Source organism: Hemitrygon akajei, chromosome 3, assembly GCF_048418815.1.
Source record: "Hemitrygon akajei chromosome 3, sHemAka1.3, whole genome shotgun sequence".
Taxonomy (NCBI): Eukaryota; Metazoa; Chordata; class Chondrichthyes; order Myliobatiformes; family Dasyatidae; genus Hemitrygon; species Hemitrygon akajei.
In genome coordinates this window covers 63,683,413-63,710,946 of record NC_133126.1, presented here as the reverse complement: position 1 = coordinate 63,710,946, position 27,534 = coordinate 63,683,413, and the positions used below count along the sequence as shown (strand labels likewise).

The window sequence follows — 27,534 nt, the reverse complement described above, 5'->3', positions numbered from 1 at the left end:
TGCTTCTGATAAATAATCTCCTCCAGAAGTTGGCCACTTTAATAGGCCTACACTTCCTCTTAATTGCACAGGAGTGCTAACCCATATCATGTTAAACCTCTGCCGAGCACTAATCTCTGAGGGGAAAAGGCTGTCAATTGAACTGTAATAATCAAAATGCAGAAAATTTATAATTGTTGTTGTTGATGTCTGCTTCTCCATAGGATGCAATTTGTAGTTTTCACATGCACAATCACTAACTTTTGATGTGAATTTCAATCTTCAGAATTTTAAATGAGAATTTCAATAAAGTTGTCCCACCTGCAGGAAAAAGGTTTAACCGGGCTTCTGAAGTGGTTATTCATGTTAAAGTTACTCCTCAGAATCCTTTTGCCCTGAACGTTTTGTTTCTACACTTTAAACTTTGGTGTATCATTTCCTCAGGGCAATGAAAACACAGATTTAAAGTTAAAAAAAAAAAGAATTTCTTTGAAGCTTTTCAGCTTAATGCAATTTAAATTTCATGAAATTGCTAAACCATTCTTAAAAATTTGCACACTTTTCCTTCCTTATGTGAAGTTGTTTTAACCTGAACTGTTGGTGAACCAGCTTGATTTTATTTCTGGATATCACAGAAAACCTGAACAACACACACAAAATGCTGCAGGAACTAAGCAGGCCAGGCAGCATCTATAGAAAAGAGTATAGTCGATGTTTTGGGCAGAGACCCTTCATCAGGACTGGGGTTAAAAAAAGATGAGTCAGTGTTAGAAGGTGGGGGGAGAGGAGGAAGAAACACAAGGTGATAAGTGAAACTAGAAGAGGAGGGAGAAGGGTAAAGGAGAGAGAGGTAAAGCAAAGAGCTGGGAAGTTGGTGAAAAAGATACAGGGCTGGAGAAGGGGGAATCTAGGAGAGGACAGAAGACCATGGAAGAAAGAACAAGGGGAGGAGCACCAGAAGGAGGTGATGGCCAGGTAAGGAGACTAGGTGAGAGAGAAAAGGGAATGTTGATTGGTGGGGGGTGCATTACCAGATGGAATACAAGTTGTTACTCCTCCAACCTAAGTGTGGCCTCATTGCAACTGTAGAGTGGCCATGGACTGACATGCTGAAATGGAAATGGGAAGTGGAGTTAAAATGGATGGCTACTGCATGTCGGAATGAGAATGAGTTGCTCCAGCATTTTGTGTGTGTTGTTTGGATTTCCAGCATCTGCATCTCGTTTGTGGCAGAAAGCCTGAAGATGACTTTAGATTATGTCACACTAGAAAAGTGGAAATCCACTGTGGAAAGAGCTTTGATCTTTGCTGGTAAATTGCATGTTTAGTTGAGAACCATGTCATTTTATTCCTGGAGACAAAAATAGTATGATGTCCACCAGCAATATTCTACCATTAATAAGTGAGGTGACCAGTCATAATGATTTAATTTTCAATGTCAGAAGTCTGACTACTGGTTCATTGGGACCCCAATTCCCTTTAAACTTACTGGTGCTTTACTTCTAAACTCACTTAAAATTTATCAGGACTACATTTCACTATGAAATCAGCTCTTTTCCAATACATAACAGATTGGCTGGAAAGTTACATTACTATCCAGTATCTTAAAAGTGAAATAAAGTGTTTTGGGGAGTAAATTGAAACTGCATTGTAGTCTGAAAAATCTGTCAATGTGGCATGATCCAAATCCTGAGTGTGTCAGATTAACAGAATTTTACTGTAAACTTAAATCTAATTTTCTGTTGTATTTCAAATTAAGTAAACTGTAGTCGGTGTCAGAAGTTGGTACTACAATCAAGAAAGTCCCAAGACTGGCTAGGTCACAAATGAAGGAGACAAGGTCTTTAAAATGATCCCACCTTTCCTTGTCAAGAGAAACTGGCTAAATCAAAGTCTGCAGCTCAAGTATTTCTTACAGCACAGATTTAGAATGTTATTGCTGGATAGTTAATGAAAATTATGGTTATCCTAAATGCAAACAAATCATAGGCATTAACTTGAAATAAAGGACAATAAGAAAGTATGTAAACCCACAGCAAGCTTTACACTTACATGCAAAGTTATATTGACATCTGTTTAGTTTCTCTCGTATAATATTTAAGGCAACTGGATTTTTAATAATGTCATAGTAATCAGTAACCTGTAAAGGAAAAAAAGGTATTGTTAGAGAAATTTTAGTTCTTGGCTACATGTAATACATTCTGATTAGACATTAAAACACATTGCAGCAAGTTTTCAATCCATACTGGAAGAATTGCTTGAAGTTTTTCTAAAACTAAGTAACTACAATCCATCTTGTACATTGGAATACTACTGAAATGCCCAATTTCATTCAGTCTTTGACATACAAAATTTTAAATAAAATGTTATTCAGGAATGCATAAATTGAGGAACAGCTGGTCTAATACTCATTTTCACAGACTGCTGCATAAACAAATAAGTATTTCTGTGTACCTGAGCTTTGTTTACCAATTTCAGGAATGGCCAACTGTCCTCGTGCCGTACTAAATCCACAATCAGTTGTTCACAAAGAGAAAGCTCATGCATGCCAGAGTGCCGACTTGAACTCCTCCGGTTCCCAGTTACCTGTGGTACTTGTATTGTGGCATCTTTAAAAAGAAAGTAAAATTGTAGCTTTAAATTCATATGAACACAAGCTGAGCATTGCCTTTATTTCATAGCTCAGCAAATGCTAGACAAGGATTAATAAATTACATTAGTATTTTATTATGCAGGGAATCCACAGAAGTATAATAATTTTTATGACTCAGCTTTTTGAGTAGTTCAATAATTAATAGTGGTTCCATATTCACTTCACTCATGAGTATGATATTTTAATATACAGAAATTTTGAGTATAACAAAAAAATTTGAAAATGGCACACAATGATCAATCACACTATGTGCAATAAATGTACAACTTTCCAAGAAGCAAACTAAGCCAATGGCATTCATCATCCTATTATGTACTTGGAGAATTCTCAGTTTACAGTAATAGACAAAGTAGACTACAATTTAGAGAAACAGTAAAAATCAGGTCATTGTACTGATGATATATAGTCAAGTTTACATGTAAAAACTGACACGTTTTTAGATAATGTTGCTGGTACAAGAGTATGAAGATGTAAACCAAAGGAAGAGGGCCAAGAGTAGATTCTTGTGGGACACGGCTAGTAACAGCACGGGTAAAGGAAGAGCAGCTATTGGGGTTAATTCCGATTACAATTGGATAAATAAAAATCAAAGCAGGTTATGTACAATTCGATCAATTGTGTTTATGATGATGAGGTGGGATGCTGATTTCTGTAATAAACACAAAATGTCACGTGATTTGACAAACCAGGAGTACAGTTGGGGGAAAAAGCACAGAACAATAGATTAATATTGGAACAGCATTTAAACTTAAAATAAAAAGTTCCAATTTGCAAAAATGTTGAGGAGAATGCAAGAGAATACCACAGGTATGAGACCTTGAAATGAAACAGCTGACAGCAAGTGGCTCAGTGGTCAAAACAAACCACATCAACATTCAAACATATTGGATAGCTAGAAAGAGGAAAAAATGACTTCATGAACATGGAACAAGCTGAATAATATGATGTAGAAGAGTTTTTTTTAACATGCAAGTTAAGCAACAAATTGGTTGAGCCAAGTTGCCTCTGTATGCTCTTAACTAATGTGCAGGTATAAAATCTCAACATTAAAATGGAGAAAATGCAGTGATTTCCAAAGCCTTTCAAAAGAGAAACTCTTAATCTTTACAGTAAAAGAGTGAAGCCTTTAATATATAAAAAAAAGGTGGCATACAAATGTGCTCTCCACATCTCAGCTATGGTGCACTTCAACAATTTAAATGCTGATCATCATTACCAGACTCTCCCTATTTCTCAGGCCATTAGGTAAGTGGACTTGATAACTTTTAGCTCACTCTCCAAAACTCAAATGAGAGTGTAACCTTATCCTTATGCCACGTACACCCTCATGTCATCTCTACTGCAGACTGCCAGATAAGTGCACTGCCTCTCACTCAGCAAAATCACCCTTGAACTTGATCAGCTACAGAGACTTGTCAGTCTTCCAGATATCTAGATAAACTGATTAGAAGGCTTACCTTTCATATATATCAGCCTCTTTTTTGAATATCTCATTCATTTTACTTCACTGAGTATCTTTCTTAATGCTTCCCTAATCTCCTTCGTTTCTCTCTTCACTCCATATTCCCCCCATCTCCCCCAGATAAATTACAATAACTCTCTTAGAGAGACCACTGACAATTGTCATTTTATTATCTTCTCTCCCATACGCTGGTGTCTATCCTCCCTTTCCCAACACAATGAGAAATTCATTCACTCAGAATTTGCTTTCACCTATGCGTCAAGGAACTCTTGATCATCTTATTTCAATTGTTATACTCATTTCACATACTCCTTTAATTATCTCTTTGTACACCTCTTTTTGTGTATATGATATACAAAAGTGACCACATTAACCTTACTGCCCATTTCAATAAAAAAGTTTTAATCCTGGGTTTTTCCATCAATTGCCTATCATTTAGAATGTTTGCATCAGCTCAAAAGCATCGCCACTAGCTACTGCTGCTTTTACCCTTTCTGAACCCCATTCAAAATGGTTCTCCAAATCTAACATTTGATTGCTATTTTAATAGTTCACTAACCAATGGGCTGCTGAACCTCCTAACTTCACTATGCCTACTTGTAATGAATGAAGATTGCTGAACCAAACAAACAGGTGACAACATTCAAATTTGACTGGATTAATTGGCTCAATTTCTATTATCACCCTATTCACAAGTCTGGTGGACTGCTGAAACAGACAAGCTGAGTTGTATCACAGTAAGGGATTACTAGAAGATGATTTAAGATGCTTAAAGATGATTTCAGAGACCCTTGAGAAAGAGCAGTATTTTCACCAAATCATGGGAATCCTTGAAGATTTTAAGGATTAGTTTTATATGTCGTGTACATTGAAACATACAATGAAATACATTGTGTTGCATTTACGGCCAACGCATTGAGGATTGTGCTGGGAGCAGCCCAAATAGCATGCCCACCAACCCTAATTGTACGTCTTTGGAATGTGGTAGGAAACCAGAGCATCCTGGGAAACCACACATAGCCACGGGGAGAACATACAAACCCCTTACAGACAGTGGAGGGAATCAAACCCTGATCACTAACGTAAAGCAACTGTACTAATTGCTAGACTATTGTGCTACCCTGACTGACCATGAAACACAAGAGGATGACATTAACAACAATTAGAGAAAATGCACACCACTTCCCATACCAGCTCATCAACATCTCCTACCACACTTGTAACCTATACAAGTGACCTTACCCATTATGGCTGTTCACTGACCAAAAATGTAAATATGGGATGACATTAAAAATAAACAGATCTGCCCCCTCCATTGTGTTCTTGACACACGTGCAGATGATGCAACTCCACATTACAATAAATTGTGATAAGAACCTTTCAAAGAACACAACCCCCATCCGCATAAGTAATAATTTAGTTGCCCATTTTTGACTCAGACAATTCAAAGCCAATAGAATTAGGCTAAAGCCAATCATCTTTGACCTCAAGGGGCTCCTAAGAAAATGAGAACTGAAACTCAATTTCTGGAAGGGGTATGAATACCTAGAGAAGCCTTTTTATTATTATTCATCATTTATTATCAAAGTATGTATGTTACCACATATGACCTTGACAATAAATGCCTGTGATAAACAGGGGAAAAGTAGAATTTTGCAAAAAACAATACAAAGATTGACAAACAACCAATATGCTAAAGATGCCAAACTGAGTTGTACAGTGTCCTTAAAAGTGAGTCTGTAGGTTGTGGAATCAGTTCAAAGTAAATTTATTATCAAAGTACATACGTATATGAAACCATACGAGGGCTGATTGATAAGTTCATGGCCTAAGGTAGAAGGAGTCAATTTTAGAAAACCTAGCACATTTATTTTTCAACATCATCCCCTCCTACATTTACACACTTAATCCAGCGGTCATGGAGCATACGGATCTTGGACCTCCAGAAAGTGTCCACAGATGGGCGATTGATAAGTTTGTGGCCTAAGGCAGAAGACGATGAGTTATACAGCTCTCGTTACATGCACATGCAGTTCAACTCTGAGTGATTATGCAGAAAGTTTGAAGTTAATAACTCATCTCCGTCTACCCTAGGCCATGAACTTATCAATCACTCTTCGTATAAACCAAGATCCTTACAAGCATACTTAATAAATCCAGTAACTGTAATAAAATCAATGAAAGACCACACCAACAGGATGGACAACCAATGTGCAAAAGATAAACTCTGCAAATACAAAGAGAAAGAACTAATAATAATAAATAAGCAATAAATATTGAGAACATGAGATGAAGAGTCCTTGAAACTGAGTTCACAGGTTGTGAGAACAGTTCAGTGACAGGGCAAGTGAAGTGATGAACTGTGCTGTATCCACTACTTATTGTAAGATTTTCTGTTCAAGGGCATTGGTGTTTCCGTACAGAAGGAAATCTTAAAAATGAAAAGGCTTGATTGTTTACTGAAGTTCCTTCACAAAGGGATATCCCAGGCAGTGATGCGGCTAGTCCTTATACTCTCCACCACACACCTATAGAAGTTTGTCAGTGTTTTAGATGTCACACCTAATCTTTGCAAACTTCTCAGGAAATAGAGTTTGGAGTTGTGGTAAGGGAAGCTATCCACGCCAGTTCAGGAGCCTGATGGTTGTTGGATAACAATTGTTCTTGAACCTTGTAGCATGGGACCTCTTACCTGAATGCAGTAGCAAGAAGAGAGCATGGACTGGATGGTTGGGGTCTTTGATAATGGATACTGCTTTTTTGTGGTGGTACTTCTTGTAAATGTAAGTCAGTGGTGGGATGGGCTTTGCTTGTGATGGACTGGACTGTACTCAACACTTTCTGTAGCCATCTCATTCCTGGGCATTGTGGACTTGTTACGCAACCTCACAATACTCCATATGAGCTTCTCCCAAATCCATCAATCGCCCCTTTAATTTGCTACTTGCCCAAATCTCATCATATTCATGGTTTCTTTCTACAACCACGCTTTTCCTCCAAATTTATGATCGCTCTTCTGGTTTCCTTTTGGTCATGACTGCAACATTTTGCTAACCAAGTAAACTAATGATTTAACTCTTTGCAACAACTACTTTATTATACTTTTATTTCAGTGCCCTTATACAGCAGTCAAAAATCTTTTAATGCACATACAAAATACCTCACAGTTTATAGTTCCAAGTTAATGGATGATTAGAAACACTGCCAGTAGGACAAGCCACGAGATAAATAAGAATCAAATAAATATATTCAAATTGGCAAAAGTTATTTAGTAGCACCAAACAAATGGTAACTGATGGAAGACAAGCCAGCAATAAGACATGGCTGGTGAGACTCAACAGATCAGGCAGCACCCATGGAAATGAATAAACACTTGACGTTTCAGGCCAAGGCCCTTTTTCAGGACTGATAAGGAAGGGGGAAGATGGCAGAATAAATGTTGGTGGGGGGTGGAAGGGGAAAAAAAAAGAGCTGATAGGTTTTACGCAGTCCTCCTCTTTCTCTCCCCCTACCTTTCCAGTCCTGATTAAGGGTCTTGGCCTGAAGCATCCAGTTTATTTATTTCCATGGATGCTGCATGACACGCCGAGTTCCTTCAGCATTTTGTGTGTATCGCTCTGTATTTCTTGCATCTGCAGAATCCCATGTTTATGATAACTGGAGAGATGCAAATACAGTATAAACTAACTCTAGGAATACAGAATCAAAAACAGAACTGATTACTTTCATGTACTAGATGTGTACTTTGTCACATGGTGTGAGCAGAATCATCTGCAGCTTAATGTGAAAAAGACTAAGGAGCTGGTGGTGGACCTGGGGAGGGCTAAGGCACCGGTGACTCCTGTTTCCATCCAAGGGGTCAGTGAGGACATGGTGGAGGATTACAAATAACTGGGGATATGAACTGACAATAAACTGGACTGGTCAAAGAACACTGAGGCTGTCTACAAGAAGGGCAGAGCTGTCTCTACTTTAACATCTGCCGGACGATGCTGAGGATGTTCTACGAGTCTGTGGTGGCCAGTGCTATCATGTTTGCTGTTGTGTGCTGGGGCAGCAGGCTGAGGGTAGCAGACACCAACAGAATCAACAAACTTATTCGTAAGGCCAGTGATGTTGTGGGGGTGGAAACTGGACTCTCTGATGGTGGTGTCTGAAAAGAGGATGCTGTCCAAGTTGCATGCCATCTTGGACAATGTCTCCCATCCACTCCATAATGTACTGGTTAGGCACAGGAGTACATTCAGCCAGAGACTCATTCCACCGAGATACAACACTGAGCGTCATAGGAAGTCATTCCTGCCTGTGGCCATCAAACTTTACAACTCCTCCCTTGGAGTGTCAGACACCCTGAGCCAATAGGCTGGTCCTGGACTTATTTCCACTTGGCATAATTTACTTATTAGTTAATTATTTATGGTTCTATATTGCTATATTTCTACACTATTCTTGGTTGGTGCAACTGTAACAAAACCCAATTTCCCTCGGGATCAATAAAGTATGTCTCTCTGTAGATACCACTTATAAAAAGACATATTGGTTCTGGAGAAGGTGAAAAGTGATACAGTAAGCAGTAAAATAAAAGGCAAATGTGGAAGAATTTTCTGACTTCTCTTGAAGTCATGAACAAATGAGGTAATCTGGAGCACATTTGTGGAGTATTCTGCTTAAAGAAAAGTTTTTTGATATCCCTTTTCATTTCTAAGATCTCCTTCTGTATGACTGTCTCAGTCATATTATGCTATTAAGTGCTGAAGAAATAGCATGTTATAGATGCAATGGCAAACTGTTCAACATTCTCATGCTATCATGGGTAGAAAGAGTCCAGGCCGGAGTTTTTATAAAATCATTACATAATATTCTACCTGCAATCTCACAAAGATTTTATTTATTTAAAAAAGAAACTGGGGAAATCATTGCTCAGGCTAAGGAAAATTTGAGTCTACTAGGTAGCTCAGGTGAAAACAAAAAGAGTCACAGTGGGAATTTCAAAGGGGCTAGACAAAAATACACTCCTAATTCCTGCTTGTTACTTGAGCAAATTCAAAAACATCACAATCCTGGCATCCACTGCCCAACAGTTGATTCTACATGTCCAGCTTCGCCCTTCTGCTCATTCTTAAATTTCTGCCAAGGAAGCCTATGGTGTTGTCAACCAACTACTACTCAAAGAATGTCCTCCTCTCCAGCTACATTTGTACAGAAACTGCATTTCCTACATCTGTACCAAGTCATATTCCCCAATTTCTATAAAGACTCTTCCCCAGTGCAACAAATTCAAAAATCTCTTCTTTTGGCAATGCTTGTAGCACTGCAATGGTAGATTTACTATTTACTTCTAATCACCAGTCAAACTATATTATGGTTCAATATTCTGTAATACTTATTTCTTTCCTAAAAATTCTCCATGGAGTGAGTTTTAACTCTGAAAGCATAGTTTCCTCAGGATTAGTGTTTTGCAAATACTTAACCAAACAGTGAAAAATGTCAAGTGTTCCAAGTTTTATATAACTGATCAGATTTTTTAGCATAATGCAAAAAAATTGGTAATATTACAAGTTGTGATTTCTTTTCAAATTGAGTGAATTGTTCAATTGTTTTTTTCAATAGATGAATACAACTTCTTTCTTGAAGGTTAAATAGCTATTTTCAAAGATTAGGTATAATTTAAGTATAATATCCTACATTTCAGTTCAGTTTTATGCATTAAAATATCAACAACAGACTGTTTTGAAAAGAGTACGTAGTAAAAAGCTCACCTTCAAATATTAATATATCTATTCACAGCCTAGGGACATTTCTGTTATGTCATCCATTAAAGCTAACAAATAACACTATTAATCTGTCAGTTAAAGACAAACTTAACAATTTGATTAGCCTGATTTAATTGAAAAATCAAGTAATTGGAAATTTCGAAGAAATGCAAGAGTACCATTTGTGGTCCTATCACTTGATTCTTACGCAAACTGGATACACTTGCTCTACAGAGTTTTTATATTACAGTGCTCTACATTTTTCCTACCTGCAGATTTGCGCTTTCTGCCTCTTCTTCCTCTTTTAATTACTTGAGCTGGTTTCTGATGTATACGACGTGTATACTTCCTTTTTTTCCTTACAGGTTCATCCTTCAAGATGTCTAAATCAGAAATGTCAACACTGTGAGATGCTGAGGTGTTGCAGTCAGGGGTGCTGGTAATAAACTTCCGATACTTCCGTCGCCGACGGGGACGAACCAGTTCGCTGAAGGATTCATCTGTTTGGTCAGATTTAGCATAATGAAATGATCTGGACATTGGTTTTATTTCAGAGTTTGGTGCAGTCTTAGGCTTCCTTCCCAATCTTCTGCCACTATTATTACCAAAAGATGTTGTTAACTTGGGAGTATTTGACTGACTGCGAGGGGTATATTTCCTTTTACCTGCTCGCTGAGTAACCACTGCTTTAGGAGTGCTAGATTTACCCCTTTTGCCTTTAATCTGTAGTTTCAAAGGAGGTCTTCCTCTTCGTGGGCGACTAGTAAAGGAAACAGAACACATTGTTCAAAGCATTTGTGTAAGAGAAACAGTCATTTAAAGTATATTTGAAATGTTGGGGTGTGTATAAACACACGCAGTTAGAATGTCTATATTTGTTTTAGATAATATTCAGCAATGTAATTCAGAAACATTATAGTCCCAATATTAACTTCTAAAGCAAAAGCTCAGACCATAACTGCAAGAAACTACAGAGAGTTGTGGACACAGCTTAGCACATCATATCATGGAAACCAGCCTCCCCTCAATGGACACTGCCCACAGACCCAATGATGGGATCTAGGATTATGATTGCTGCTTTACTGTTGCAGCAAAAAGTATAAACAATCTCGTCTCCTCTTTCCCATTGAACAGAAAATACAAAACCCTGAAAGCATACTACCAAGCTCAAACACACCTTCTATTCTGTTGTTACAGCACCTTAAGAAAGTATTCAGCCCCCACAATTATTTTCACATTTTTTTTGTGTGCCATACTCTGCCAGAACCTCGGTGACCATTTTTATTTCAAGTGGTTGTCTTGGAGGAAGGATTCTATGAGTGGTCCCCTACGTCCTTCTCACAGTGCAGTGTTTTTTTTAAACGAGGCCGAATTGCGAGCTCGACACTCAACCCGGCACGGATGGAAAGCATGTCCGGGAGCGGCCCGACTGGATTTGAACTCGGGAACCTTCGCTCCAGAGTTCGACACTGATGTCACTGTGCCACCAGCCAGCTTTCACATTTTACTGTCTCCGTTTCTAAATTTAAGATATATTGAAGTAGGATTTTTTGAGCTGATCTACAAATCATTTGCATTATGCCAAATCAAAAGAAAAATTCCAAAACCTGTGAACAGTTTAACAAAAAGTTAAAAACCAATACTGTGAGGCTTAAAAAGTATTCATCCCCTATGCTAACTTCCCTCAGGTGTAATGTACAGTATTACCTTACCAACTCACCCAATTTGTTGATGTAGAAAATTGGAAGGTCACCTGTATGGTTGATTTTCAACAGACCAAACCAAAATGAAGATAAAAAGAGCATTCAAGGCAAGTAAGGGAAATGATAATAGAGAAACACAAATCTGGGGAAAGGGACAAGACCATCTCAAAAGGCACTGAACATACCTCAGAACTTAGTACAGTCCATTGGGAAAGTGGAGAAAAAAACCAAAGCCACACAGCCTCGGTTAGGCCACCCATCTACTTAGTTGCTGGAGAAGAATGGCACTTGTAAGAGAGGCTACTGTGATGCCAATGGTAACTTTGAGTAAGATGCAGAAGTTAACGGCTGCAACTGGACATGGAGTTCATGGCTCCACAATCGCCAAAGCCTTGTACAAAAAGGGTATTTATGGAAGAGTGGTAAGGAAGAAACCCTGGCAAAAAAAATCATATCTATACATGTCAATACTTTACAAAGCACCCTTAGAAGATGCTGAAAAGTTGTGGAAAAAGGTCTTGTGGTTGGATGAGACTGAAGTAGAACTTCTTGGCCTCAACACCAAGTGGTACATAAATCTAATACTGCACAGTTAACACCATCCCTACAGTTGCAGGGACTGGAAATCTGATCAGGATTGATGGGAAGTTGAATGCTGCTAAATACAGAAAGACCCTGGATAAAAACCTGCTAGCCTCTGCCAGAAAGCTTAAATTGGGGAGGAAGTTCGACTTTCAGCAGGACAATGACCCAAAGTGCACAGCAAGAGCAACATTGGAGTAGCTTCAAATGAAGAAAACTGATGTCCTTAAGTGACCTAGCTGGAGTCCTGACCATAACCTGATCGAACATCTTTGGCAAGACCTTAAGACTGCTGTCCACCGCCGCTCTCCAACTAAACTGGCATAGCTTGAGCAATTTTGCAAGGAGGAATGGGCAAATCTTGCCCCATCACATTGTGCAATGCTAATAGTACTCATCCAAAAGACTACCGGGTATAATAGCTGTGGGAGGTGGTTCAACTAAGTACTGAGCAAAGGGGGATGAATACTTTTGAACTGCTGATATTTCAGTTTTTGAATTGAGATTTTCATGCTTTACAATTTTCCCTGTATTTTTGGGCTTTGCTGTGGAAAAAAGGAATATATGATTCACAAATAAAAATACTCAGTTAAATCGATCAAAATTCCTGGTTGAAATACTCATTTATGTGAACAAAGGGTTGGGGGCTAAATGCTTTTACAAGGCACTGTGTAAGACTACTGAATGCTTCCCTAATTGTTTGGTTCCTTAAGGTTGTCATAGCTAGGGCCAGGGGATTCAGTGGGGTGGGGGGGGGGGGGGGAGAGAAGAAGTGAGGATAAGCTCCTACTGCCGATGAAGCTCCCACTGACACGCACCTCAAGTAGCTTCTGACAACTGAATCCAGCTCTTGGAAATGCACTACTGACAGAAGGGGCAAAAACAAGTTACTGGCACTTTAAAACCAATTGCTTTGAGGAGATGGGGCTCGTTAGCTGTAGTTGGCAGCACATCTAAAAGGAAAACTGATCTCAAACCTCTGCTGCCTTGCAACTATACTCACTCATGGAGAAGGCTTCAGGAGCAAACCTGGAGGAAAATTCTGGAGCTGGAATTCCCAAGGCAGTCCTACATAGAGTTCAATGCTAACTGGGAACTCCTCAGACTCTGCTGGTGCCAAACTGCATCAGTTTCTGCCGTTTCTTTGAGTTCATAAGCTGTGTGGAAAGGGGGAGCTGCTGCATGGTCAATGGCTTACTCTCCATATTATACTGCCCTTGCTTGCAACTAGGATACAACATCCATGGTTGACCCTGAACAATGGAGGGCCTACAGATAGATTGAGGTCAAGATCGTGCAGGTAACAATAAGGTGCAAGATTGAGATCTTGCACTTTACTTCCATGTTTTCTGCAGCAGTTACAATTTATTTGGCTTTCTGTGACTGTTTTACCTCGTACTATCTCAATCTTCACCACTGCACAATATTCCAGCTGTGACTTAGTTTGTACCATTTCACTGGAATATAATACACGAGAATACCTACTTCGCTCCTCCCTCAACCATTTGGAATAAAGGAATCCCCCCCCCCCCCGGAGACCCATCATTTTCCCCCTCAGCTCATTACAACAACCCCAGGAGGAAACAGTTTGTTTTTTGACCAATTAACTGATTTTATTTTTCCTAAAATATCCAAGCCCTGCATCTGCAATTTCTTGAGATGTGGGAAAAAAATTCATTTACCGGCTCTTAATTCTAGCCTTTGGCTAGTATTTATTCGTTTCTTTATAGGATGGAGAAGATTTGGGTGGATCAATGATGCAGCACATAATGCTGATGCTTCATGGTTCCAGACCCAGTTTCTACCTGACATTTGGTACTCTGTGGAGTTTGCATGTTCTGCTTGTGAGCTTTCCTATGATACTTCAATTTTCTTCTGAAGAACTGCTGGCTAGTAGGTTAATCGGTCACTAAGTTATCCCTTGTGTAGGTGAGTGGTAGGAAAATCAAGCTGGTGTTGGTTATGAAGAGTTAATGTACATGTGAAAGTGATAAGGTACAGGGGAATAAGTTGATGATAGGGACTTGTTTCAAGAGTCAGCATTAAAATTAAGATCTGATTTAAAATCTAGTGCTGTCTAAATCATTGGAAAATGTACACAATCTAATGCAATCACATATATTTGCCATTTGGGGATTATGGCATTTATCTGGCAAGGTTGATAATCACAGCAAATCCAAACAATACAAGTAAAACCAAAAGTTTTTAAACAATTTGGTTACTAAAAATACCTTCTCTCCATTTCAATTTCTTTCTCAATTTCATTTTCTTCCATTGTCTCGTTTTTATCTTTTTCACTTTGCATCTTCAACAAGTTCTTGTCCAATTCAACCAGATCCTCCTCCTCCTCCTCACTCTCCAATGATGGTCTTTGCCTGGCCACTGTACGACGCAACCGTTGTTTTGGTCTGCATTCAGGGCAGAACCAATCATCCTCTGGAATGATCTAAGAGAAATTGGGTACTTTAAAGGATATTACTTTGAAAATGGTGGGAAACAGATTAAACAGTTTGCTTATTTTTATATATAAAAAGCAAGTTTTAGGCACAAACCTTGACCTTTGGTCTCAAGCAGTATGTGTGATGACCCCTATCACAGCCATCACACAGAAGCATGTTTTCTGCATCGCCCTTCTTGTGACAGATCTTACAGCGAGTATTTAGCAAAGATTTGGCCCATATAATGCTACGATCCAGTGTAGAGAGGTGAAGAAAAACCTGAGCTAAGCTGGTGCATGCCAGAAGAGACTCTCTCCAACGATCTAATAATGTCTTCTGTATCTTCCCACAATCGCTAGTATCTAAAATGCAAGAATTAAAATCTTTAAATTAAACCTTTGTCTCCAGAATTTAAAGTGAGTTTTCATTTTCAGGTTTCCAGAGTTGCAAAAGAAAACAGTTTTGAGATGTGGGCCACGTCGGCATTTATTGCCTATCGCTAACTACTTGGTGTGATGACTATGAAGCATCATCTCAAACTACTATAGTCTTTTCATTGTTGCTTGGTAGGGAGTTCCAGGATTTAGATCCAATAAGTGATGAGATATATTCCCAAGTCAGAATGTTGTACAAACAACAACAAAATCCTTTATCTACATTCTTCCACTTTTCATTGTATTCTTCAATTACTAGCTATTTAAGCATTATTTCAAGACCTAGGTCCTATAAGTAAATGTTTCCTGAACACCAATAATACAGGAAACCTTAGCATATTTAAAAATAAATTGGCTTTCTGAAATAGATTTATATTACTCAAAAAGTTGTCTAAGAATATTTAAATTGTTTACTTATAAACTATGGTCCCTGGCAAAGCATTACAACTTGTTTCTAACATTGGTAGAATTCTGTTAGCTGTATAATCTTCATGGGAACCCACTATTAGTTTCTCCCATACTTTCAACATTGTAACCCTTACTCTAGGGTTTATGCAAGGTTACATGACAATGAGAAGAAAGATATAAATATCTTTAGAATCACATGCAAGTTGAGTAGCATTTACTGAAAATTGAATGTCATACAAAACTATGGCAGATATTTACTTTCATAAAACACATTTACACCCATTAATTAAATTGTGACAGTTCATTGAAAGTTGTTTGATTTAATCTCAGACCCCAGCCTTTTCATTTTATCATACAAATTTTAACGTCTTTAAAGGTTCTAATGGAATTTGACTTCACCATCCTTTCAGGAAATTGGAAAAACTCAGTGTGAAAACAAGCCCCAATATTTAAACAATTTCTCCCTGCTTGCTCCATTAAAGCTCATTTTTGAAAATCTCATTAGGTTTTCCAATAAACTTAAGTTCTTCAAGCAAGTTATTTAATCAAATACTTGTCTCACATCCTTGGGTTCACTCTGGTAATCCTTCTCTACAGTCAAGAGATTCTAGCTAAAGTGCAATGCTCAAATATGTCCTCTATAATGATCTAACCAGGAAGTTTGTAAAAGTTGAGCTCAACTTGTTTTTATAGCTGAGGCCATAAAATACAAGGTCATGAAAGCATTCAGTGTAATTGCTTTAGCTGCATAATATATCTGTATTTTCATATTTGCCTTTCTAGCTCTGGCACTCATTGCAATAAAGAGAAAAAGTACTGATTACATAGTCTCCAACTAAAACACACTACATTTGCACCAGCAAATTCCCCAAAACTGATGGCACCATTTCACCTTTCATTTAGGAATATATTTGATCATGTCTTGAGTAAATTCAGTTATTCACCTTCCTTGACCTATACTTCCCCTTCCCCCACACCCCAAATATCAATATTTAAATAATGATATCCTTCATCACTGGTCCTTTTTGGGCTTTCAAAGATTTTCTTCTGATACACTTACCTATTTCATAAAAATCACTTGTAGCACTGGGAGTAAATCAAAAGATTTCCAGATTTTTTCCAGTCTGCTAAATAGCTGCCTGCAAGACCTCAGCTTCTTTATTACCGACATCATAGATATCAATTTTGATTATTCTCTTTCCCCACACAAGTGTTCATCAGTGATTCAGTGCTATCTAAGGTAATATGTAGTTCAGGATTGACAATGCCTACTGCAGCAACTCCCACAAATCAACTACCAAATCCTTTACTACAAATGCAAGGGTACAGGAGGGGCAGCCTTAGAACCACTTCTGGGGAAGCTGGCAGCAGACTGAATACACATTTTTTTTTACCAGGACATACTATGTAAGAGCAGGGACATTATGATATAAGTATAGAAAACCTCAAGCTACAGCTAGAGAACTGCGCACAGTTCTGGTCATAGCACTTTAGGAAGTATATGATAGCACTGAAGAAGGTGTGGAGAGATTCACCAGGATGTCGGCTAGGATTAAGAGTTTCAAATACGAGGAGAGGCTGGATTTCTTGACTGTTAAGTAGAGATACTTAGGAGTGACAAATAAAATTCCTGCATGATTCAGTTTAGTTTATACCAGGTTCATAATATGGAACCAAACCATCTTCATTACTGCACGTTTTCTTTGGCCTTTCAATATGTGCCAATTCTGCTTCATCTTGTCAAGGCTTTCATGAACTTACACTAGCACAATGTTGACATCGTTGGCCAGTGTGACAGTAAAATTCTCTAAACTTTACATCTGCCTCACCAACCAATAACTTAATAGAATAAGAGCCTTTTTACGCCTGCATTTACAGCCAGACAAATGTTTTGTATTATTTTAAAGAAAACTTTAAAATTGTTGCAAATCTCTAACAAGCTCAAAGCAAGTATTTGCATTTCAATATACCAAGCATTCTTAGCAGTTGATCCTATACACACCATCTTTATCACCAGCTTGATCTTCACTTTTTCTTTTATCATCTTTCTTCTTCTTGTCTTTTAGTTCCTTTTTTATATCATCTGCATCTCCTTTGAAGGAAAGGGATTTCTAATTATATAACTTTATAATATCTAGAGCACTTGAAAAGTCAAAACTAAAACCGCTGAAACTGCAGCAAAATAATTTGTTGATAGACAATTGCTTTGGTAAACAAGTTGCATTATAGACCTCAACTTTCTAAAAATGCAACTGGCAATTTAGGACAAGCAATGCAGTTAAATCAATTCAACACCCGTGTTTCCATATCTCACAATTTTAAGAGTGCAATGAATTAAATTTGCATTTTGGCCATCACTTTGTAGCTTTACATAAGCATATTAAGGCTGGAAAGGAGTCATCATGACAAGTTGGGGACAGGGCTGAACAGAGAAAGCAGAAAACAGGAAAATGAACAGGAGCAGTAAAGCAGTAATTCTTGCTAGGAAATAAAAGAGTGGAACTACCTCACCCAGAAGTTTAATACATGTATACAGACAGAATTACTAAGAGAAGGAAAGATGTTTAATCAAGATGTCACAGCCAAATTGGAACCCCCTCTAAACCTCACTATTCTAGTGTGTAAATATTTAAAAGTTCATTTGCAATTCTGTAAATCAATAGCCAGATTAATTTGGGACAAAAAAAAGTGTGGGACAAAATAAACTTCAGACCTATGTCAGAAAACCGTAGCTGGTTTTAGTCTCATCATTTGGCAAGTGCTTGAGATTTGAGAAAAATAAGAGGGGAACTTCACCAATCAAGACTAGATGAACAAATAAGTGTTCTACCGTTAAGCAGCCAAAGAGTTCCATTTAAATGGGAGATTATGTGATCTTTTCACCAAAGACTAGACATCTGGCATAGGCACCAAATTCAATGTCCCCCTTCTTCAATTATAAGGTAACTTTCATGTGCTAAAAAATGTTAATTAAGCAAGTTCCCTGCAGAACAACTAATGATGAATCAATACAAAAGAATGAACCACTATATTCAGCAAGCACAAGAAGGGAAGAGCAATTTCAGGATAATTGGTAGAAAACTCATCTTTAAAAAATTGGGTGAAAATTTCCAATCTCATTAATTCTTCAATCGTGACAACCAATAGCCAGTAATTACTTCTACAAATTTGGCATAAGATTCCAATTAAGAGTTGTTGTGGTACAGAAATAAAAACAATATTATGTGGTAACTACAAGGCATTATGAATTATGCCTGTTTTTCAGCAGTAGTTTTAAAATAACCACCTCTTGGTGAATACCAGATAACACAAATTCCCAAAAATAATGCAAGGTTTTTAAAATGCTATGGGGAAAAAAAATCTTGTTTTAACTGAGAATTACTGACTCTAGCAATCTTATAAACTAGTAATGTTGAATAAGTGTACAAATCCTGACCAGTTACCCAAAATAATAATTGTACAAAAATAATTTGCTTCTTTCAGCAGGCTAAGTTGGCACATTGTCTCAATAGCTTAAATTTATAGTGAGAAAGAATCACAGTTCCTGTAAATATTCTGCAAAGTTTGAATTCCTCTTCTATGAACACTTTTCTGACAACCTATAAATATTCAGATACCTTGAGTTCCCAAATGACAGCATCTTAACAAACAGTGCTACCCTTTGGAAAACCATTTATGAATATTCTAATAAGTTAAACAAGTGTAGTGTAGGGAAACATAAGTCAAATTACAATGAGGCCTTGAGAAATTACATAAATTCTTTACAAGTATAGATTTAATATTAAATGCAGTGAGTAAAGCAAAGGATTGATTTGAAATTCAGATTTGTTCACTGAATTATTAAAAGTACTAACCCAGTGGAGGCTTCAGGAATTTACGCTCAATTCCCTGTTCTAACTGAAGCAAAGCAACTGCCAGGTAATGCACCACAGAGTTTACTCGTTGCGGAAAATTAGCACTAGAAGATAGAGAACTTCTTGTTTCGGTCCCCGTTTCTAAAGGCCTGCACAAAAAAACAAAATTTCTGTATGTCAGTGTCACAAAATTGAGCTACAGAGTATGAAAAGTTTGCCATCAATACATCAATGCCTTGAATTTACATCACAGAATTAAACATTTCTATACAGTAATTCTCCAACAAGCAGCATTCCATTTTTCACAAATCCTGATGGCCCAAAATGTGAGCCAGGAGCCTGCAGTACAAGTAGAGCGCTAGCACTGGGTGTCTCAGGTGTGTGGCTGGAGCTGGGGTTGGTGTTTGGCAGGTAGGTTGGCTACATCCAAAGCCTGAGTCCAGAAAGCTTGCTTATTTCCTTCTCTATTATCTTATCGGTTCACTAAAATATTATACTATTTTTCAACCTGTTAGGAAAGCTAAACTTAAAAAGTGGGCATTAATATCAGAAACATCTAATAATCCAGAAAATTTGCCAGTCCAGTACTAATGAAGTTCCAACCTGTTCAGTTCATATACTTCCTCTATGGCATATCTTGCAAATTTTATGTGACAAGTTTGGACAGATCAAAGTTTCAGAATCTGAAACAAAGCTAACTATATGCATAAACAACTTTCCCATATTTACTCTGGAGCTTAAAATACATGATTTAAAACAACAAAAAATGTAATTTATAGTAACATATACTATTGATAGTATATACAAACTCAAGAAGCGAAGTAAAATTATGTCAAAATTTTAGCAGAATTCTACTAATTGAACTGTTAAGAACCAAATATTTAAATAAAAGCTAACAGGATCCTCAGATTACAAAATCCCAGAATATCCAAGCAACATTATATTTGAGGTTTTGAGGTTGCAATAGAATATACAGGTACAGACTTCGCTGGAACACCTGCATAGATATGCCAGTCATTGCCCCACAGTGGAAAATATTTTATGTTAAAGAGGGATTGGGCTGGTGAAAAGAAAATTGTGACCCCAAAAGTCAGGCTGTGGGCTTTGACCAGAGGGAGGGGGTGCAGTGGAGGAGAGTGGGAGGGGAAGGAAATTGAAATGAGGACACAAGACATTTCAATGATTATTAGAATCGTGGTGACACTCAGTGGGGGGGGGGGTGGTGATGGCGATGCAGGGTGTGGGACAGTGTGGAGGAAGAGAAAGAAGGTGACATGAGACAGTCACTCCTCTCCTGAAGCATCCGAGTGAAGCACAGGGTTCAAATCCAGCATTACATTAATACACCTAGTTGCCCAGAAACACCAATGATGGCTGATCCTGGAACAACAACCTATTTACTTCACTGTGTTCCAAAAAAATGCAAGTGCTAGAAATCTGAAAGGAAAACAAAGTAATGAAAATTCAGCACATCTGGCAGCTTTTGTGGGGAGTAAGAGTTTTAGTTCAATGGGTCTTCTTCAGAACTAGGAGAAAGTTAAGCACATTCATTAGAACTTGCCAAAGATGGGGTAAATGAACAAAGACAAATACAAAATAAATAAATAAACAGATAGGTACTGACTAGGAGAGGATGCCAAAGGCTTGCTAATGTCAGCTATTCTCTGTTCGGAACAGAGGTAAAAAAAAAATCTGCTGGAATTCAAATAGAGCAGTGCATTTGATGGAAAATTGAAAAAGACTAGGAAAGCACATCAGACGGCATTTGTGGGAGAGATATAGTTGGAGATACATCTAAAATGGCCAGGATTTGAGAAGCAATTTCTGAAATAAAAACAAAAAAAGAGTGAAAGAGAGTGAGCACGCGTAAGTGTGAGAGTGCGTGCTTGTGCGGGGGGGGGGGGGGGGGGAGAGGGGGGCCTAAAAGAGGGTGCTGCCATTTAGGATGCAGACTTATTCTTCAGTTTCAGCCTTTATTACATTCTATCAGGTTAATACAAGCTCATTGACATTCAGGAGCATGTAGGCAGCAAGTTTTAGTCAGCAAAATTTATTCGTTTTTTATATGTACTTATGAGGTGTTGGCCCCTGATAATAATGTTTTTGTTAATGATCAGATGATGTTTGGGCTAATAATGCTGGAAATTTGCTAATTTATCATTCCAGAAAAGGACATTAAAATATGTTCAGATTCAAGCAAAATCCACAGCAACATACCAGCTAAAGAATGCAAATGCCCAGTTTTTGATGCCAACACTTAAACCTCTGATTATATTTGGAAAATAAAATCAGTTATACCCAGCTTTGTCGCTATATCCATTGCTCAAAACATCAAGCTCCTTGGATTCCTTGCCTTCAATTTTAATAACTCCATTTTCCTTCACATTATTTTCCAGTAACCGAATGCCATTTTGCGTAGGAAGTGCTTTGCCCAACAGTTCATACTGCCCTGTTTCCAGTGCTGCTCGCCATGCATACCGCTCCATCACCTGCTCATAGAAATGTTTTAGGCATGCTCTTTAAATCCAATAGTTTGATTCACTTTTAAGGTCAGAATTTAATTTCATGATTATATAAAAAGCTTGTTAATACATACACACTCCAGAAGCAATATATACATTTTTCATATTGCATTAATTTTCAATTACTTTTGCTTTGTGCTACAACTTAATTGCAGGCAAGTTTAAATAAAGAGACTAGAAATGTTCTATGTTTAAACATTTTTATACCATCCATTGAATATATTTGCTGTACACCTTAAACAGCCATGACACGAAAAGGGAAAAAAAAAATGACATCATGTATTTGCGTTTAATCACTTCTCCTGGATTCAAATTCCCAAGTAAATTGTGCTGAAATGTCTTTTTGAAAGTTCTTTATGCACTGAAGTACATTTTTACAGTCAGTACCATAAACTCTTAAAGACCCACTTTCCTCACATCCATAAAATTTACCTTTTAAAAAAATTTTTTGCTTCTGACATTATTTTTAAAACCATCATGGTCCACTCTCTTATCAGATTGCTTCTTCAGCCTTTTACCTGATCCAGCCATCACATCCCAAGTTGTCACTTCATTCCCCCCCCTTCCCCTGCCCACTTAGCATCACCTTTTACCATCTAACTGGTACTCCTTTCCACCTTGCCTCTTTTTTTTACGTTAACTTCCTCCCCTTTCCTTTCCAGTACTGATGAAGGGTCTCAGACTGAAATGTTGACTGTTAGTTTATTCCCATAGATGCTACTGAGTTCCTTCAGCATTTTGTGTATGTTACTCTAAATATCCAGCATCTGCAGAATCTTGTGTTACTATCACGTCTTCTGGTTTTGACTTTGGTCTTCCCCCCACCCCGCCGATTTTTCTTGCCTTTGTTTCTTCTCCCAGTTCTATCCATTTTTCCTTCCACTTTTTGTTTGAAGGTCTACTCCATTTTAATCCAAAATATTCACCTCATTATACATCCTAAATATCAATTTGCCCCTCCATGAGTAGTTTTCCAACAGCCCAAAGCCATACACAAATAGTGAATATTTTAGTTCTATACCCTGTTCCGCTTTGAGTGAGATTGTGACTGGTCTGTAACAACTCCATACACCTGCTTTGCTACAGTCTCAAATATTTATATCGGATATAAATCAATCTTGTGTTTAAAATTAATTGACAAAACTTTTTGTCATGTGCTGCACAGCAGTCCCAATCCATCCCTTGCATATGGGATTTCTTTTTGTTTAAAAAAAAACACCATTGAAAGTTCTGATTAATATTTAGTTGTGCTTACATTGGGACCTGGTATACTAACACCAATGCCCTTGTATGGAAAAGCCTACAAAAAAAAATAGTGAATATGGTCCCATCCATTGCAGGTAAAGCCTTCCCCACCAATGAGCACATCTATATGGAGTGCTGTTGCAGTAAAACAGCACCCATCAAGAACCCCCACCACCTGGGCCATGCTCTCTTGCTGCTGCCATCAGAAAGGTGGCACAGGGGGCTCAGGATCCACACCCCAGGTTCAGGAAACAGTTATTACCCCTCGACCATTAGGTTATTGAACCAGAGGGGATAACTTCACTCGGTGCATCACTGAACTGGACTCACTTTCAAGGACTCTTCATCTCAATATTTATTGCCCTTTATTTTGCCCTTTTTGTATCTGCAGTTTTACAGCAACACACCCTATTGGGTGTGATTTTCATTGATTATATTGTGTTTTTCTATTTACCGTGATTGCGCTCAAGAAAATGGATCAACTATGGAGGTATACAAGTACTTTGATAATAAATTTACTTTGAACTTGAACTAGATTCTCTATCAGTTTTTATTATCTTGATAACTAATCAAGCAATCCTTCATTTTATAACCCAGGAATATAACCTCAACTTGTGTAATTTCTTCTTTGTCTTTAACCTTTGGAATCAAATATATTTCCCGTAAGCCTACAATGTGCTTTATCAAAAGGTCAAAGTATCCTTTCTGAAGGTGGTGTTCCTACAACTTCTTACAGTGCTTCGATTGTGCTCCAAACAGCATAACCGATGATTGTGCTTTCCAGAAATTTTGATGCAAGTTTAATATACATTCAAATATTCTGGGAATGGAAGACCATAAAATTCTTTTAAAAGATCCAAAGAAAGCAATGTGAAAACAAGTTTAAAAATTGTAATGGAAAAATTGACAGAAACAGACTGAAGAAATACCATACATACCATGTTGATATGCACAAAGTAAATATCATTAAATTATTAAACTCAAACAAGCCTGCTTGCAATTTTTTATTGTATTTATTAATACATACTTTAATTCCTCCTAGAGTTCCTTGCCAGGTTCTATCTTCAATGTCCAGAAGCAAATCCTTCAATCGCAGTTCAAGCTGCTTATCAGCAGATAAATGGGAAGAATCATGTACACTGTGAACACCTTTTGAAGTATTTCGAGCAGGCTTGCTTTCCAATAGAGTTTTATCTGGAAATCAACATTGAATTTGCTTAATTAGTATTCTCTTTAAGCAATTTTTCCTTCCATTTTTCTTGACACTAATTGTTATACCAACATTTTCTTTCCAACAGCTTAAAGTCAAAGATGCAAATTATTCGTGTAGCTTAAATACTTAATTTAATGCAGATGTAATCAGAATTAAAGTATAAAATAGAAGCTTGGCAAAATAAGTGTTCATTTCAGCTACTTGGGTATGATGCCACTTGGCAACTGACAATTACTCCATGAACAAAATGCCTATTATTTGCAATAGCATAGCACCCATGGTACAATTGTTCATGTGTTTTCAGTAATATGCAGTATAGGCCACAGTGTAGAAATTTAAATTAGCAAACATTTTAATGACATAATTTTCAAAAGATAATAAAAATTAACTCTTTGTAAAACAAGAAGGACATACTTGCATCCATGTTCATTATTCAAAGGATTAAACTATAGATATTCAGCTGGGAACATCTCCAAGAGCAAGAATATTGAACATACTGCACAATTTTAACATAATTAGTCCACAGTGGTAGAGAGATTGAAGTTAATGCTTCACAGCAAAGATATGGGTTATATCCTGATTTGATGAGATGTCTAGAGATTGTATATGTTCAGTCAACACATAGCCTCTTCCGCATCCCCCCTTCCCAAGATGTTGTATACCTAATCATGTTAATTGCCTAATGCAAATAGGATGGTACAGACTCTAAAAATCCTGTTTCTATGGTCTACAATGTGAATAGCTTGCAGTTTTTCTTGCTTTTCTGTTTAAGTCAGTTTGGAGATTTTCACATTTCATTAAGTTATGGGCATGTGATACTAAAGTTGCAGAAAGAAGTTAATTCCATGAAGCAAAACAATTTTTTATCTCTATGCTCTATAAACAACTTCAATGTTCTTTTTGGTTTAAACCATTTCCAATACTTCCATACACTGTCTGAAAAACATGGCTCCTGAAAAGGCAGTGTTGTTTTTTGAGCAGCGGCCAGGCAGCCATATGAAGTGTGAAAAGACGTAGCTCACTCAGGTTCAGCAGGGTACACAGCAAGATGTGGATACATAGAACAAACTACCTGGTTGTGAGGTTGAGAATAATACCTTAGAAACTTTCAATCTGAACTTGATAGTTATTTCAACACACTATGTGACTAGGAATTTGGTAAGCTTTGTTGGGGCTGAATAACTTGATCTTGTCAAAAACTTTCTAATTTCTAATATGGTACTGATTCGCAGCAGTTTGGTGTTTTGAACAGCAGTTAAATCGATTAGGGTTGATTGGCAAGAACAAATTAAAATAAGGTGGAGCAAGGAGTGGCCTTTGTTGGATATTCCTCTTGCAGGATGTGGGAAGGCAGGGAGACCTCCAGTGCCCCTGACAACTTCACCTGCAAGAAATGTATCTAGCTGCAGCTTCTAACGCTCTGCTTTAAAGAGTTGGAGCAGGAACTGGATGAACTCTGGATCATTCGCGAAGCTGAGTGGGTGATAGATAGGATATGAAGAGGTAGTTACACCCAAGGCGCAGAACACAAGAGACTGAGTGACAGTCAGGAAAGGGAAGGGAAGGGGTTAAACAGCCAGTGCACCTGTGACCATTCCCATCAACAGGTATACCACTTTGGATACTGCTTGGTTGGGTGGGAGAAGAGATGGCCTAGTAGAGGAAGGCCACAGCTGTCAGAAGGGAAGGGGAGAGAAGAGACGAGCTGTGGTGATGGGATTTGATAGGGGAACAGAAAAGATGTTCTGTGAATGAGATTCCAAGATGGTATGTTGCCTCCAGGGTGCCAGGGTTCACAACATCTTGGATTGAGTCCTCAGCATTCTTAAGTAAAAGGGTCCATGTAGGTTTCAATGACAGAGGTAGGAAGAGTCACAAAGTACTGTGAAGTGAGTTCAGGAAGTTAGGTGCTAAGTTAAAGGGCAGGATCTCCAGGGTAATGATCGTAGGACTGCTACCCATGCCACATGCTAGTGAGGCCAGAAACTGGAAGATCATATACCCGGTAGTTTAACATGTGGCTAAGGAGTTAGTGTGGAAGGAAGGTGCCAGATTTTTGGATCACTGGGAAGGTGGAACCTGTACAGAAAGAGACTGTTTGCAACTGAACTGGAGGGGGACTAACAACCTAGCGGGAACATTTGCTCATGCTGCGTGGCAGAGGGGGAGCTGCGGGGGGTGGTTTAAACTAGAGTTGCTGGGGGATAGGAACCAGAATGCCAGAACAAATAGTGAAGAGGATGTGGAAACAGATGTTGTTAAGACCTCGGTCGAGCATGGTGCAACTAATATCTTGAGCTGTGTATATTTCAATGCAAGAATTTTAGGAAAGGCAAATGAGTTCAGGCCATAAATCAACACATGGAATTATGATGTTGCAGCCATTTTTGAGACTTGGTTGCAGAAAGGGCAGGACTGGCAGCTCAAGTGTTCCGGGGTTCCGTTGTTTTAGACATGATAGAGCGGGAAATTTCGTGACAGTGCTCAGTCAAGACACACTGGAGAACTCATGATTGGAAATAAGAAGAAAGATATGACCACATTAACGGCACTGTATTAGACCACCCAAAAGTCTGTAAAAATTAGAGGAACAAATTTGTAGAGACATTGTAGACTGTTGCAAGAAACAGTTGTTGCAATAGGTGATTTTAACTTTCCACATATTGACTGGGACTCTCCTACTGTAAAAGGAATAGTTTGTCAAATGTGTTCAGGAAAGTTTCTTTAATCAGCACATAGAATTCCCAGTTAGAATCTCCTATTAGAGAATGAGACAGGGCAGGTGGCAGAAGTTTGTGTAGGGACACATTTCGCATCAAGTGATCATAATGTCATTAGTTTCAAAGTAAATATGGAAAAATATAAATCTGGGCCATGGATAGAGATTCTAAATTGGAGAAAGGCCAATTTTGTTGGTATCAGAAAGGATCTGGCAAGTGTGCATTCCAACAGGCTGTGCTAGGGCAAAGGTGTAGTTGGTAAGGCCTTTAAAATTAAAATTTTCTGAGTACAAAGCTTTTATGTGCCTGTCAGAATAAAAGACAACAGGTTTAAGGAACTTTGGTTTTCAAGAGATATTGAGGTCCTAGCTAACAAAAAGGCCGCATAGCACGAATAGGCAGGTAGGGACAAGTGACACATTTATGGAGTTTAAGAAATGCAAGGGAACACTTAAGTCAGGAGGTTGAAAGAAGGTGTGTGGGTGCCCTAGCAGACAAGATGAAGGAGAAACCCAAGGGATTCTAAAAATATGTTAAGAGCAAAAGGATTGCAAGGGACGAATTTGGT

At 38.0% G+C, this 27,534-nt stretch overlaps 1 protein-coding gene and 1 long non-coding RNA gene across 3 annotated transcripts in view; one reads left to right on the top strand and one right to left on the bottom strand.

The window, feature by feature from the left end:
- The window catches only part of LOC140725060 (uncharacterized), a 32,751-nt gene extending 20,042 nt beyond the window's left edge, over positions 1 to 12,709 (top strand). The window contains exon 3 of the long non-coding RNA XR_012098249.1: positions 10,213 to 12,709. This is a non-coding gene — a long non-coding RNA (uncharacterized lncRNA). The remainder of the gene's footprint in view (positions 1 to 10,212) is intronic.
- baz1a (bromodomain adjacent to zinc finger domain, 1A) overlaps positions 1 to 27,534 on the bottom strand; it is a 74,409-nt gene that overhangs the window by 5,036 nt on the left and 41,839 nt on the right. For both annotated transcript variants that reach the window (XM_073040022.1, XM_073040023.1), the window contains exons 19-27: positions 24,061 to 24,227; positions 21,565 to 21,755; positions 19,267 to 19,415; positions 17,415 to 17,504; positions 14,685 to 14,932; positions 14,364 to 14,578; positions 10,117 to 10,607; positions 2,434 to 2,588; positions 2,032 to 2,119 (exon numbers count right to left, since the gene is read on the bottom strand). In XM_073040022.1, the coding sequence (XP_072896123.1) occupies positions 2,032 to 2,119; positions 2,434 to 2,588; positions 10,117 to 10,607; positions 14,364 to 14,578; positions 14,685 to 14,932; positions 17,415 to 17,504; positions 19,267 to 19,415; positions 21,565 to 21,755; positions 24,061 to 24,227 (1,794 nt within the window). The remainder of the gene's footprint in view (positions 1 to 2,031; positions 2,120 to 2,433; positions 2,589 to 10,116; positions 10,608 to 14,363; positions 14,579 to 14,684; positions 14,933 to 17,414; positions 17,505 to 19,266; positions 19,416 to 21,564; positions 21,756 to 24,060; positions 24,228 to 27,534) is intronic.